The 16256-nt window shown below is 48.0% G+C and overlaps 1 protein-coding gene across 2 annotated transcripts in view; it reads left to right on the top strand.

Moving 5' to 3' along the window:
- LOC142256039 (phospholipase A2 inhibitor gamma subunit B-like) overlaps positions 1-8328 on the top strand; it is a 41207-nt gene extending 32879 nt beyond the window's left edge. Inside the window, exons 3-6 of one of the 2 annotated variants that reach the window (XM_075327535.1) lie at positions 709-825; positions 1507-1659; positions 4531-4662; positions 7528-8328. In XM_075327535.1, coding sequence (XP_075183650.1) covers positions 709-825; positions 1507-1659; positions 4531-4662; positions 7528-7721 — 596 coding nt within the window. In that variant the 3' untranslated portion in view covers positions 7722-8328. The remainder of the gene's footprint in view (positions 1-708; positions 826-1506; positions 1660-4530; positions 4663-7527) is intronic. The other variant, XM_075327536.1, reaches the window with a different exon arrangement.
- The last annotated feature ends 7928 nt before the right edge of the window (positions 8329-16256 follow it).

Raw genomic sequence — 16256 nt, 5'->3', positions numbered from 1 at the left:
AGTTATCATAGGGACACATCTAATATTACATATTGACGACCTATGGTTTATTATAATGCTCCCTGTGCAGAATAGTTATCATAAGGACACATCTAATTTTACATATAGATGACCTATGGTTTATTATAATGCCCCCTGTGCAGAATAGTTATCATAGGGACACATCTAATATTACATATAGACGACCTATGGTTTATTATAATGCCACCTGTACAGAATAGTTATCATAGGGACACACCTAATATTACATATAGACGACCTATGATTTATTATTATCATAGGGACACTTCTAATATTATATAGAGGTGACCTAGGGTTTATTATAATGCTCCTTGTACAGAATAGTTATCATAGGGACACATCTAATATTACATAGAGACGACCTATGGTTTATTATAATGCCCCCTGTGCAGAATAGTTGTCATAGGGACACATCTAATATTACATATAGACAGCCTATGGTTTATTATAATGCCCCCTGTGCAGAATAGTTGTCATAGGGACACAGCTAATATTACATATAGACAGCCTATGGTTTATTATAATGCCCCCTGTGCAGAATAGTTGTCATAGGGACACAGCTAATATTACATATAGACAGCCTATGGTTTATTATAATGCCCCCTGTGCAGAATAGTTGTCATAGGGACACAGCTAATATTACATATAGATGACCTAAAAATAAAACCCATTTTATTTTTTTCTCAGCCTTTTCCTTGACCTGCTACCACTGCAATTCCATTGGGATTGACTGTAACACCAACGAAAAGACATGTGACAAAGCCTTTGATATGTGCATATCCACCATTACCGAAGTCGCCACACGTAAGTCTGGACCTCCCTCCCTACAGATCTCACTCTGGAGGACCTGGTCTATCCATGGCTTGAATAACACAGCCAGTATCCGCTATGTATAGAGCAAGCTCAGCTTCTGAGCCTGCTCCGTACACCTACATCTGACATGCGTATTACAAGTATGACAAATGTCAGGAAGGGGTTAAGATTCCATTTTTAAAAAAGGGCAAAAGTGTCAATTTTTTTTATCTTATTTTATTCCCGCTGTTCCCCTGGGTAATCGTTTTTTTAAATTTTCCAAATCCGTCACACGGTTCTAGAGATATGAGCCTTTTTATTTAGTGCTTGTTTTTACCAAAAGGGTGTGGTTCACAGGGTGATTATGCAAAGCAGCCTATAGACACGCCCCCGAGGATCCTGTGAGCAATGAAAGCTAAATTCAAAGGCCCATATCTCTGGATCCGTATGGAGGATTTACAAAAAACAAAAACTGGAAGACTCAGGGGAGCAGCGGGGATAAGATAAGAGTAAAAACTGGACATGTTTGCCTTGGTAACAGGTTCTCCTTAAATCTTCTTGGAACATACCCCAAATTTCTCCACCATCTACAACCCCAAAAATAAACTTTTGTCCCAGTCGGGGTCACGTTTTTCACAGACCTGTAAATTTTCCTGGTGAGAGATAACATTTGTATTTCTTTCCAAAATGTAGAAGGTAAAGTACCCACAATAAAAACGATTGTGAGAGCCTGTGGGACCAAGGAAATGTGCAACGTGACTTACAGCATGTCCTGGAGCACCACCAACCTGTACTACACAACCTCGTGCTGCAATAAAGACAAGTGCCCGACGAGCAGCCTGGAAGGTGAGTGCCTCCCGCATATGGGAGAGCAATGGACGCTCCCCCTCACTTATACACATGTACACTCTGTTTTTCCGAGCGTGCATGTGTCCTGAATGAATAACGTGCATGTGTCCAGTCTGGAAGGTCAGTGCCTCCCGCATATGGGAGAGCAATGGACGCTCCCCCTCACTTATACACATGTACACTCTGTCTTTCTGAGCGTGCATGTGCCCTGAATGAATAACATGCATATGTCCAGTCTGGAAGGTGAGTGCCTCCTGTATATGGGAAGTAATGGGCGCTCCCCCTCACTTATATACATGAACACTCTGTTTTTCCGAGCGTGCATGTGTCCTGAATGAATAACGTGCATGTGTCCAGTCTGTAAGGTGAGTGCCTCCTGTATATGGGAAGCAATGGACGCTCCCCCTCACTTATACACATGCACACTCTGTTTTTCCAAGCGTGCATGTGTCCTGAATGAATAACATGCATATGTCCAGTCTGGATGGTGAGTGCCTCCTGTATATGGGAAGCAATGGATGCTCCCTCTCACTTATACACATGCACACTCTGTTCTTCCGAGCGTGCATGTGTCCTGAATGAATAACGTGCATGTGTACAGTCTGGAAGGTGAGTGTCTCCCGTATATTGGAATCGATGGACGCTCCCCCTCACTTATACACATGCACACTCTGTTTTTTCGAGCGTGCATGTGTCCCGAATGAATAACATGCATGTGTCCAGTCTGGAAGGTGAGTGCCTCCTGTATATGGGAATCAATGGACGCTCCCCCTCACTTATACACATGCACACTCTGTTTTTCCAAGCGTGCATGTGTCCTGAATGAATAACATGCATATGTCCAGTCTGGATGGTGAGTGCCTCCTGTATATGGGAAGCAATGGATGCTCCCTCTCACTTATACACATGCACACTCTGTTCTTCCGAGCGTGCATGTGTCCTGAATGAATAACGTGCATGTGTCCAGTCTGGAAGGTGAGTGTCTCCCGTATATTGGAATCGATGGACGCTCCCCCTCACTTATACACATGCACACTCTGTTTTTTCGAGCGTGCATGTGTCCCGAATGAATAACATGCATGTGTCCAGTCTGGAAGGTGAGTGCCTCCTGTATATGGGAATCAATGGACGCTCCCCCTCACTTATACACATGCACACTCTGTTTTTTCGAGCGTGCATGTGTCCCGAATGAATAACATGCATGTGTCCAGTCTGTAAGGTGAGTGCCTCCTGTATATGGGAATCAATGGGCGCTCCCCCTCACTTATACACATGCACACTCTGTTTTTTCGAGTGTGCATGTGTCCTGAATGAATAACATGCATGTGTCCAGTCTGGAAGGTGAGTGCCTCCTGTATATGGGAATCAATGGGCGCTCCCCCTCACTTATACACATGCACACTCTGTTTTTTCGAGTGTGCATGTGTCCTGAATGAATAACGTGCATGTGTCCAGTCTGGAAGGTGAGTGCCTCCTGTATATGGGAAGTAATGGGCGCTGCCCCTCACTTATACACATGCACACTCTGTTTTTCCGAGCGTGCATGTGTCCTGAATGAATAACGTGCATGTGTCCAGTCTGGAAGGTGAGTGCCTCCTGTATATGGGAAGCAATGGATGCTCCCTCTCACTTATACACATGCACACTCTGTTCTTCCGAGCGTGCATGTGTCCTGAATGAATAACGTGCATGTGTCCAGTCTGTAAGGTGAGTGCCTCCTGTATATGGGAATCAATGGGCGCTCCCCCTCACTTATACACATGCACACTCTGTTTTTTCGAGTGTGCATGTGTCCTGAATGAATAACATGCATGTGTCCAGTCTGGAAGGTGAGTGCCTCCTGTATATGGGAATCAATGGGCGCTCCCCCTCACTTATACACATGCACACTCTGTTTTTTCGAGCGTGCATGTGTCCTGAATGAATAACGTGCATGTGTCCAGTCTGGAAGGTGAGTGCCTCCTGTATATGGGAAGTAATGGGCGCTGCCCCTCACTTATACACATGCACACTCTGTTTTTCCGAGCGTGCATGTGTCCTGAATGAATAACGTGCATGTGTCCAGTCTGGAAGGTGAGTGCCTCCTGTATATGGGAAGCAATGGATGCTCCCTCTCACTTATACACATGCACACTCTGTTCTTCCGAGCGTGCATGTGTCCTGAATGAATAACGTGCATGTGTCCAGTCTGAATGGTGAGTGCCTCCTGTATATGGGAGAGCAATGGACGCTCCCCCTCACTTATACACATGCACACTCTGTTTTTTCGAGCGTGCACACTCTGTTTTTTCGAGCGTGCATGTGTCCTGAATGAATAACGTGCATGTGTCCAGTCTGTAAGGTGAGTGCCTCCTGTATATGGGAATCAATGGGCGCTCCCCCTCACTTATACACATGCACACTCTGTTCTTCCGAGCGTGCATGTGTCCTGAATGAATAACATGCATGTGTCCAGTCTGGAAGGTGAATGCCTCCTGTATATGGGAATCAATGGGCGCTCCCCCTCACTTATACACATGTACACTCTGTTCTTCCGAGCGTGCATGTGTCCTGAATGAATAACATGCATGTGTCCAGTCTGGAAGGTGAGTGCCTCCTGTATATGGGAAGCAATGGACACTCCCCCTCACTTATATACATGCACACTCTGTTCTTCCGATTGTGTATGTATCCTGAATGTGGAGCAGTGAATAATGAGCAGCTGATGGAAGGATTGGGCATGCAGACAGTCAATATGCCTGATCCATTTATCCAAGACACCTACAGAACAAAAGTCGAATACAAGTGGGCCCCCAATTCCTGTGGAAATGGGTGGATTTGGCTAATGTTAAGAAAAATGTAAATGGCCATCTCTCTCTACCTTTCCAGTACCAAAACCCACGACCGAAAACAAGGTGGAGTGTATGACATGCAATGAACCCAATGAAAAATGCAAAAATACAATCAAAACTAAGTGTACCGGAGAAGAGAAAAAGTGTGCAAGCTACACCGCCATAAACGGTAAGTGCCCGCACCGCTATAACCTGTGGAAGCCCAAACCTCAGAAGTATATTTATGAAGCTGCTTGAGGACCTTTTATTTTTGCCATCAGCAACCAATCACAGAGCGCCTTTCATTTCTCACACAGCTTTGAAAAAATGAATGCTGCTCTCTGATTGGTTGCTATGAGCAACAAAGACAGGTCCTTTTTTTCATAAATCTGTCCCTAGCAACAGCTTGCCCCATAGTGACAGAGTGGAATGTAATGGTGTGGAGGACTATGAGAATACATTACAGGAGTATGAGGACGATCAGCATACACTACAAGTCAAATAAATAAATTAAACAGAAAAGAGTAATCTTATAAAACATTTATAAAGTCATAATATAATAATCAAGGTCCACAGAGAAAAATTGCAGAAAAGACGATTATGTGGTATAAAATTAATGTTCTTGTAAAAGCAAGGAGTTATCCAGCTTCTCTGTTCTTTTAATGTGGTCTAAAAAAGATAAAATAAATATATGCAGACCTATCGATCCTTCACTGACACACCTCGATTAATGTTGTGGATGGAGTGTAATCACTGGACAGAGACAGAAAGAGAGACAGAGATAGAGAGAGACAAAGAGCAAAATAGAGAGATAGAGACAGAGAGATGGAGAGAGACAAACAGTGAAATAGAGAGATAGAGACAGAGAGATGGAGAGAGACAAAGAGTGAAATAGAGAGATAGAGACAGAGAGAGATGGAGAGAGACATAGAGCGAGATAGAGAGATTGAGACAGACAGAGATGGAGAGAGACATAGACCGAAATAGAGAGATAGAGACAGACAGAGATGGAGAGAGACATAGAGTGAAATAGAGAGATAGAGACAGAGAGAGATGGAGAGAGACATAGAGCGAAATAGAGAGATTGAGACAGACAGAGATGGAGAGAGACATAGACCGAAATAGAGAGATAGAGACAGACAGAGATGGAGAGAGACATAGAGTGAAATAGAGAGATAGAGACAGAGAGATGGAGAGAGACATAGAGCGAGATAGGGAGATAGAGACAGACAGAGATGGAGAGAGACATAGAGCGAAATAGAGAGATAGAGACAGACAGAGATGGAGAGAGACATAGACCGAAATAGAGAGATAGAGACAGACAGAGATGGAGAGAGACATAGAGCGAAATAGAGAGATAGAGACAGACAGAGATGGAGAGAGAGATAGAGCGAAATAGAGAGATAGAGACAGACAGAGATGGAGAGAGACATAGAGCGAAATAGAGAGATAGAGACAGACAGAGATGGAGAGAGACATAGAGCGAAATAGAGAGATAGAGACAGACAGAGATGGAGAGAGACATAGACCGAAATAGAGAGATAGAGACAGACAGAGATGGAGAGAGAGATAAAGAGTGAGCTAGAGAGATAGAGACAGACAGAGATGGAGAGAGACATAGACCGAAATAGAGAGATAGAGACAGACAGAGATGGAGAGAGAGATAGAGCGAAATAGAGAGATAGAGACAGACAGAGATGGAGAGAGAGATAAAGAGTGAGCTAGAGAGATAGAGACAGACAGAGATGGAGAGAGACATAGACCGAAATAGAGAGATAGAGACAGACAGAGATGGAGAGAGAGATAGAGCGAAATAGAGAGATAGAGACAGACAGAGATGGAGAGAGACATAGAGCGAAATAGAGAGATAGAGACAGACAGAGATGGAGAGAGACATAGAGCGAAATAGAGAGATAGAGACAGACAGAGATGGAGAGAGAGATAAAGAGTGAGCTAGAGAGATAGAGACAGACAGAGATGGAGAGAGACATAGACCGAAATAGAGAGATAGAGACAGACAGAGATGGAGAGAGAGATAGAGCGAAATAGAGAGATAGAGACAGACAGAGATGGAGAGAGACATAGAGCGAAATAGAGAGATAGAGACAGACAGATGGAGAGAGACATAGACCGAAATAGAGAGATAGAGACAGACAGAGATGGAGAGAGAGATAAAGAGTGAGCTAGAGAGGCATAGAGAGAGAGAGAGACAGACATAGGCAGACAGGGAGAGAGATGGAGAGAGATAGGCAGAGAGATAGAGAGAGACACAGTGAGAGAAAGACAAACAGGAAGAGAGACAGTCAGAGAGAGACAAAGAGAGATAGAAATAGAGAGACAGGGAGATAGATAGAAATAGAGACAGACAGAGAGATAGACAGAGAGATAGAAATAGAGAGAGACAAAGAGAGACATAGATGGAGAGAGAGCGAGAGGCAGACTGGGAAAGAGACAGACAGAGAGAGTATGGCAGACAGACAGAGAAAGAGAGACAGACACATAGTAACATATGGAGTGAAATGTGGGACGTCGTTGGTCGGCAGTTATATAGGGAGCTGCCAGCAGAGGATCTTGATGATTTGCTCTCGTACATTCAGAGCGGCAGACCCTTCCTCAGACGGCCATTAATACCCTCATTGATAAGAGCTGAGGCGGTGAGTGCCGGGATTTCTGTGAGTGCCGCTCATGCTTCACAATGAGTAAATCGATATGTTTCTGAAATATAATGGTGTGTAAATAATGAGTAAAAGAAAATGAATGGGGTTATCCGGGACTTTTATTATTTTTGCATATATGATAACTACCTGCCAGTCCGGCCGGTGCTGACCTCTGCCGGCTCAGGATAGTCACGGACCGCTCCTGCGGCTTCCGCTGACGTCACATCAACAGAGCAGCGTCTTCTCCTTTGCATTTTGCATTCTCCTTTGCAGGAAGCAAGATGTCAATCAGCATGTCTGCAATGACGCCTCTCCTTACGAGAGGTGAAATAAAGGTGGTGTGGGAAAATGATATAGAAATGCCCATGTGACCATCATAATCTTCATGTTTCCAACAGCGAAGACGAAGATTAATTACGCGGTTCAAGCGTGCGTCACTGAGAACATGTGCACAATGAAGAACGTAACCGCATTGCCCTTCGACCAGACCCTCACCTCAGAAATCGACTGCTCCAACCAGGCGCCGTCACTGCTCCCCGGTCTACTGGTCCCTGCGGCCATCGGGGTCGCCATGCTGAAGCTGCTGTCATAATATTCCGCCATATATATCACCCCCATTCCCTGTGGAGACTTCATGCGGACCCTTCCCGGGCAGGAATGCATTGCGGAGACGTATCCACCGTATACAAACGGGGCAATGCATGTGTAACCGCAGGTATATCTATATTACAGCTCCGAATCATGTATACTCGTATGTTACACTATTATTATATGGGTCGTGTGCCAACTGCATGGATGCCGCCTTATTAAATAGCAACTGATATACCCTAAATAACCTCCTTATGGGCCTGGGACCAGCAGCCAACCACCCTGGGACTACAAATCCCAGCAAGAGCATGCTGGGAGTTGTAGTTTCAGGTTGCTGCGCTCTCCCGTTATCTCTATAAGTGTAGGACTACAAATCCCAGAATTCTTACACCTCCTTAATAACAGGCTCTCATGAGAATGATGGGACTTGTAGTTCCCTAAGTGCAAAGACCCCCCCCATCTCCCTCCCTGACCGGTGGGACGTGCCTGGTGTATGGTATACGCTATATACGCCACGATCCTCTGTGATTCTTGAAATGTTGCTGTAATTGCATTTTGCTGATTCTTTTTTTCTTCCTTATTGGAACAATAAATTAAATTAATAAATACTTTTTAAATAAAGAAAAAAAAAAAACCTGGCTAGACTTTTCTTTGAACCTTGCACTTGCACGCTGTCCGGTAATATACGCTGTCTCGTATAAATCAAACATCACTTTCTTATAAAGTACATTATGCCGCGTGTATTAATCCAGCTTCGATCCTGCACTCATTTGCACTATTGTGCTTTCCTCCCTATCTGTAGACTGTTTTCCTGCCCTCCCTGAGACTTCACATGCTTCACACTCTCTCCACATTGTGAAAACCTGCGTACACCCTCCCTACTGCTATCTCTAACACCAAAAGTGCACAGAGTTGTCAAGAGTAGGAGACAACAGCTTTTTTTTTTTTTAGTTGTGCATTCCTCATCTATTTTCTCTGCCCTCCCTGAGCCTGTATATGCTTTCCACCCTCTCATCATTGTGAAAACCTGTGTACATCCCTCCCTTCTGCTATCTCTAACACAGAAAGTGCACAGAGTTGTCAAGAGTAGGAAACAACAGCTTTTTTTTTTTTTTAGTTGTGCATTCCTCATCTATTTTCTCTGCCCTCCCTGAGACTGTATATGCTTTCCACCCTCTCCTCATTGTGAAAACCTGTGTACATCCCTCCCTTCTGCTATCTTTAACACAGAAAGTGCACAGAGTTGTCAAGAGTAGGAGACAACAGCAATATTTTTTTTTATTTGTGCATTCCTCATCTATTTTCTCTGCCCTCCCTGAGACTGTATATGCTTTCCACCCTCTCCTCATTGTGAAAACCTGTGTACATCCCTCCCTTCTGCTATCTCTAACACAGAAAGTGCACAGAGTTGTCAAGAGTAGGAGACAACAGCAATATTTTTTTTATTTGTGCATTCCTCATCTATTTTCTCTGCCCTCCCTGAGACTGTATATGCTTTTCCATCTTTTTACATTGTGGAAACTTGTGTACACCCCTCCACTGCTATCTCTAACATGGAAAGTGCAGGCAGACCTGTCAAGAGTAGCAGTCCTGATTGATTTGTATCAGTTTTGCAAACACTTTCCAGCATTATTTGTTTTATTTGTGCTTTTTCTCATGTATTTTCTCTGCCCTCCTTAAGACTGTATATGCTTTCTCATCTTTTCACATTGTGAAAACCAATGTACACCCTCCGTTCTACTATCTCTAACACAGAAAGAAAAGGAAGAGCTGCCAGGAGAAGAAGTCCTGATTGATTTGTATCAGTTTTGCAAACACTCTCCAGTAATATTTGTTTTATTTGTGCTTTTTCTCATGTATTTTCCCTGCCCTCCCTGAGACTGTACATGCTTTCCCATCTTTTCACTTGTGAAAACCTGTATACACCCCTCCCTACTACTATATCTAAGACAGAAAGAGAAGGAAGAGCTGCCAGGAGTAGAAGTCCTGATGGATTTGTATCAGTTTTTCAGACACTCTCCAGCATTATTTGTGCTTTCCTCATCTATGTTCTCTGCCCTCCGTGAGACTGTATATGCTTTCCCATCTTTTCTGTTGTGAAAACCTGTGTACACCCCTCCCTTCTGCTATCTCTAACACTGAGAGAGTAGAGAGGGCTGTCAGGAGCTCTGATGGATTTTGAATCTTTTCGCACCTCGCTCAGCTAGATAAAGGGCTAACGCTTGCAGCAGATGACACTCAGTTGAAGCTCGCAGCAGATGACACTCTGCTCATGCTCGCAGCAGATGACACTCAACTCATGCTCGCAGCAGAAGACACTCGGCTCACGCTGGCAGCAGATGATACTCAGCTCACGCTCACAGCAGATGGCATTCAAGTCACGCTCGCAGCAGATTACACTCGGTTCACGCTCGCAGCGGATGATGCTCGGCTGGCGCTCGCAGCAGATAACACTCGGCTCATGCTCGCAGTAGATGACACTCGGCTCACGCTCGCAGCAGATGACACTCAGCTCACGCTCGCAGCAGATGACACTCGGTTCACGCTCGCAGCAGATGACACTCGGCCCATGCTCACAGCAGATAACACTCTGCTCACGCTCGCAGCAGATGACACTCGGCTTACACTCGCAAGAGATGACACTCGGTTCACGCTCGCAAACACTCTGCTCACGCTCGCAGCAGGCAGATGACACTCGGCTTACACTCACAGCAGATGACACTTGGCTCACGCTCGCAGCTGATGATACTTGGCTCACGCTCATAGCAGATGACATTCAACTCACGCTCGCAGCAGATTACACTTGGTTCACGCTCGCAGCAGATGATGCTCTGCTGATGCTCGCAGCAGATGACACTCGGCTCATGCTTGCAGCAGATGACACTCGGCTCACGCTCGCAGCAGATGACACTCAGTTCACGCTCGCAGCAGATGACACTTGGTTCACGCATGCAGCAGATGACACTTGGCTCACGCTCGCAGCAGATGATATTCAACTCACGCTCGCAGCAGATTACACTTGGTTCATGCTCACATGACACTCGCACACGCTTGCAGCAGATGACACTCGGCTCATGCTCGCATGATACTCGCACACGCTTGCAGCAGATAACACTCGGCTCACGCTCGCAGCAGATGACACTCGGCCCATGCTCGCAGCAGATAACACTCTGCTCACGCTTGCAGCATATGACACTCGGCTTACACTCGCAGGAGATGACACTCGGTTCACGCTCGCAGCAGATAAGACTCTGCTCACGCTCACAGCAGATGACACTCGGCTTACACTCACAGCAGATGGCACTTGGCTCACGCTCGCAGCTGATGACACTTGGCTCACGCTCACAGCAGATGATATTCAACTCACGCTCGCAGCAGATTACACTCGGTTCACGCTCGCAGCAGGTGACACTTGGCTCATGCTCGCATGACACTTGCACACGCTTGCAGCAGATGACACTTGGCTCACGCTCGCAGCAGAAGACACTCGGTTCACGCTCGCAGCAGATGACACTCGGGTCACGCTCGCAGATGACACTCAGATCACTCTCACAGCAGATGACACTCGGTTCACGCACGCAGCAGATGACACTCGGTTCACGCACGCAGCAGATGACACTCGGCTCACGCTCGCAGCAGATGACACTCGGCTCACGCTCGCAGCAGATGACACTCGGTTCACGCACGCAGCAGATGACACTCGGCTCACGCTCGCAGCAGATGACACTCGGCTCACGCTCGCAGCAGATGACACTCTGTTCACGCTCACAGCATATGACACTTGGCTTACACTCGCAGGAGATGACACTCGGTTCACGCTCGCAGCAGATAAGACTCTACTCACGCTCACAGCAGATGACACTCGGACACTTGGCTCACGCTCGCAGCTGATGACACTTGGCTCACGCTCACTGCAGATGATATTCAACTCACGCTCGCAGCAGATTACACTCGGTTCACGCTCGCAGCAGATGACATTTGGCTCATGCTCGCATGACACTCGCACACGCTCGCAGCAGATGACACTCGGCTCATGCTCGCAGCAGATGACACTTGGCTCACGCTCGCAGCAGATGACACTCGGCTTACGCTCGCAGCAGATGACACTCGGTTCACGCTCGCAGCAGATGACACTCGGTTCACGCTCGCAGCAGATGACATGGTTCACGCTCGCAGCAGATGACACTCGGTTCACGCTCGCAGCAGATGACACTTGGTTCACGCTCGCAGCAGATGACACTCGGCTCACGCTCGCAGCAGATGACACTCAGATCACTCTCACAGCAGATGACACTCGGTTCACGCTCGCAGCAGATGACACTTGGCTCACGCTCGCAGCAGATGACACTTGGCTCACGCTCGCAGCAGATGACACTCGGCTCACGCTCGCAGCAGATGACACTCGGCTCACGCTCGCAGCAGATGACACTCAGATCACTCTCACAGCAGATGACACTCGGTTCACGCTCGCAGCAGATGACACTTGGCTCACGCTCGCAGCAGATGACACTTGGCTCACGCTCGCAGCAGATGACACTCGGCTCACGCTCGCAGCAGATGACACTCGGCTCACGCTCGCAGCAGATGACACTCAGATCACTCTCACAGCAGATGACACTCGGTTCACGCTCGCAGCAGATGACACTTGGCTCACGCTCGCAGCAGATGACACTCGGCTCACGCTCGCAGCAGATGACACTCAGATCACTCTCACAGCAGATGACACTCGGTTCACGCTCGCAGCAGATGACACTTGGCTCACGCTCGCAGCAGATGAAACTTGGCTCACGCTCGCAGCAGATGACACTCGGTTCAAGCTCGCAGCAGATGACACTCGGTTCACGCTCGCAGCAGATGACACTTGGCTCACGCTCGCAGCAGATGAAACTTGGCTCACGCTCGCAGCAGATGACACTCGGTTCAAGCTCGCAGCAGATGACACTTGGCTCACGTTCGCAGCAGATGGCACTCTTACAGCAAATTTGCATTGGGTCCCCCCATATTATGATTCCCAGCATAAATAAAGCATACGGCTACAGGCTGTAGCCCCTAGCTGTCTGTTTATCTGGGTTGTGTATCAAAATAAGAGGGACCGCATGTGAATTTTTTAAAAAAATATTTAAGTAAATAATTTTTAAAAACTAGTGTGCGGTCTCCCCCATTTTGATACCCAGTCATTAAAAGCTGTCAGCTGAAGGCTGGTATTCTCAGGCTGGGGAGGTCCAAGGTTATTGTGCCCCCCCAGCCTAAAAATAGCATCCTGCAGCCATCTAGAATTGTCACATTCTGTATATGTGACAATCCTGGCACTTTACCCAGCTCATCCTGATTGCCCCGGTGAGGGGGCAATCCGTGTAATATAAGAGGTTAGTGACGGCTCACAGCTTCCACTAAGCCCTAGATTAGTAATGGGGAGGGTCTATGAGACCCCCCATCACTAATCTGTAAGTGAAATACGGTAAATAAACACAAACACCGAAAAATCCTTTATTTGAAATAAAATACAAAGAAAACGACCCCTATCTCTAACATGGAAAGTGCAGGCAGACCTGTCAGGAGTAGAAGTCCTGATTGATTTGTATCAGTTTTGCAAACACTCTCCAGCAATAATTGTTTTATTTGTGCTTTTTCTCATGTATTTTCCCTGCCCTCCCTGAGACTGTATATGCTTTCTCATCTTTTCGCATTGTGAAAACCTGTGTACACCCCTCCCTACTACTATATCTAAGGCAGAAAGAGAAGGAAGAGCTGCCAGGAGTAGAAGTCCTGATGGATTTGTATCAGTTTTTCAGACACTCTCCAGCATTATTTGTGCTTTCCTCATCTATGTTCTCTGCCCTCCGTGAGACTGTATATGCTTTCCCATCTTTTCTGTTGTGAAAACCTGTGTACACCCCTCCCTTCTGCTATCTCTAACACTGAGAGAGTACAGAGGGCTGTCAGGAGCTCTGATGGGTTTTGAATCTTTTCGCACCTCGCTCAGCTAGATAAAGGGCTCACGCTTGCAGCAGATGACACTCGGTTGAAGCTCGCAGCAGATGACACTCTGCTCATGCTCGCAGCAGATGACACTCGGCTCACGCTGGCAGCAGATGACACTTCGCTCACGCTCACAGCAGATGACACTTGGCTCACGCTCGCGCACATTACAATCGGTTCATGCTCGCAGCAGATGACACTCGGCTCATGCTCACATGACACTCGCACACGCTTGCAGCAGATGACACTCGGCTCACGCTCCCAGCAGATGACACTCGGTTCATGCTCGCAGCAGATAACACTCGGCTAACGCTCACAGCAGATGACACTCGGTTCACGCTCGCAGCAGATGACACTCGGCTCACGCTCGCAGCAGATGACACTTGGCTCACGCTCACAGTAGATGACATTCAACTCACGCTCGCAGCAGATTACACTCGGTTCACGCTCGCAGCAGATAATGCTCTGCTGATGCTCGCAGCAGATGACACTCGGTTCATGCTCGCAGCAGATGACACTCGGTTCACGCTCGCAACAGATGATGCTCTGCTGATTCTCGCAGCAGATGACACTCGGTTCACGCTCGCAGCAGATGACACTCGGTTCACGCTCGCAGCAGATGACACTCGGCTCACGCTCGCAGCAGATGACACTCGGTACACGCTCGCAGCAGATGACACTCGGTTCACGCTCGCAGCAGATGACACTCGGCTCACGCTCGCAGCAGATGACGCTCGGCTCACACTCGCAGCAGATGACACTCGGCTCACGCTCGCAGCAGATGACACTCGGCTCACACTCGCAGCAGATGACACTCGGCTCACGCTCACAGCAGATGACTCTCGGCTCACGCTCGCAGCAGATGACACTCGGCTCACGCTCGCAGCAGATGACACTCGGCTCACGCTCGCAGCAGATGACACTCGGCTCACGCTCGCAGCAGATGACTCTCGGCTCACGCTCGCAGCAGATGACACTCGGTTCATGCTCGCAGCAGATGACTCTCGGCTCACGCTCCCAGCAGATGACACTCGGTTCACGCTCGCAGCAGATGACACTCGGTTCACGCTCACAGCAGATGACTCTCGGCTCACGCTCACAGCAGATGACTCTCGGCTCACGCTCGCAGCAGATGACACTCGGCTCACGCTCGCAGCAGATGACTCTCGGCTCACGCTCGCAGCAGATGACACTCGGCTCACGCTCGCAGCAGATGACTCTCGGCTCACGCTCGCAGCAGATGACTCTCGGCTCACGCTCGCAGCAGATGACTCTCGGCTCACGCTCGCAGCAGATGACACTCGGCTCACGCTCGCAGCAGATGACACTCGGCTCACGCTCGCAGCAGATGACACTCGGTTCATGCTCGCAGCAGATGACTCTCGGCTCACGCTCGCAGCAGATGACACTCGGTTCATGCTCGCAGCAGATGACTCTCGGCTCACGCTCGCAGCAGATGACTCTCGGCTCACACTCGCAGCAGATGACTCTCGGCTCACGCTCACAGCAGATGACTCTCGGCTCACGCTCGCAGCAGATGACTCTCGGCTCACGCTCGCAGCAGATGACTCTCGGCTCACACTCGCAGCAGATGACTCTCGGCTCACGCTCGCAGCAGATGACTCTCGGCTCACGCTCGCAGCAGATGACTCTCGGCTCACGCTCGCAGCAGATGACTCTCGGCTCACGCTCGCAGCAGATGACTCTCGGCTCACGCTCGCAGCAGATGACACTCGGCTCACGCTCGCAGCAGATGACTCTCGGCTCACGCTCGCAGCAGATGACTCTCGGCTCACGCTCGCAGCAGGGCTCACGCTCGCAGCAGATGACTCTCGGCTCATGCTCGCAGCAGATGACACTCGGCTCACGCTCGCAGCAGATGACTTTCGGCTCATGCTCGCAGCAGATGACACTCTTGCAGCAAATTGGCATAGGGTCCCCCCATATTATGACATAATCCACACGAGGTCCCATGACAATTCCAGCTCTGCTACATTACTGAAGTCACAGCACATGGACAGAGAACATGTCTGCCCGCTGTGGGCCTGAGGTAGAGACTTAGCTGCAGTGATGAGTGGTGACGTCACTCAGGATATCTGCGGTCACAAATGGAGGTTCTCACGGTACCCCACCTGAGACTCTATTGAACTCAGTGACCTTACCTCAGGTGAACTCATTCAGTTCAACCACAGAGGGTGGGGGGCGTGGTCTGACTGTAACCAATCAAAGACGCTGAGACTGATGTGGGCGGAGAGAGCAGCAAATATGTATGAGGGTTAATGAGTGGACCCGAAATTGGTGTTTCAACTTTACAGTTCAGGTTCTTCTATGACTAGTCTTAAGGGAAAGGAATCATGTGTTACAGTAGCCAAATATGAAAAATAGGCCTCAAGGGGAAAGGGTTAAGGATATCAGCTTTGAGTGTTTGTAGCTATAATCGTCAGGGAGCCCCGCAGAGGCCTGTATATATCTAACTGTGTCACCACTAGCACGTATACAATTCTTGCAATATAGAACCTAAAAATTAATGTCAAGGGTGTACAAAGATGGCCGACAGTTT

Source organism: Anomaloglossus baeobatrachus, chromosome 11, assembly GCF_048569485.1.
Source record: "Anomaloglossus baeobatrachus isolate aAnoBae1 chromosome 11, aAnoBae1.hap1, whole genome shotgun sequence".
In the NCBI taxonomy this organism is placed as follows: domain Eukaryota; kingdom Metazoa; phylum Chordata; class Amphibia; order Anura; family Aromobatidae; genus Anomaloglossus; species Anomaloglossus baeobatrachus.
The sequence above is the reverse complement of the archived record's forward strand: the minus strand, read 5'-3'. Positions and strand labels throughout refer to the sequence as shown.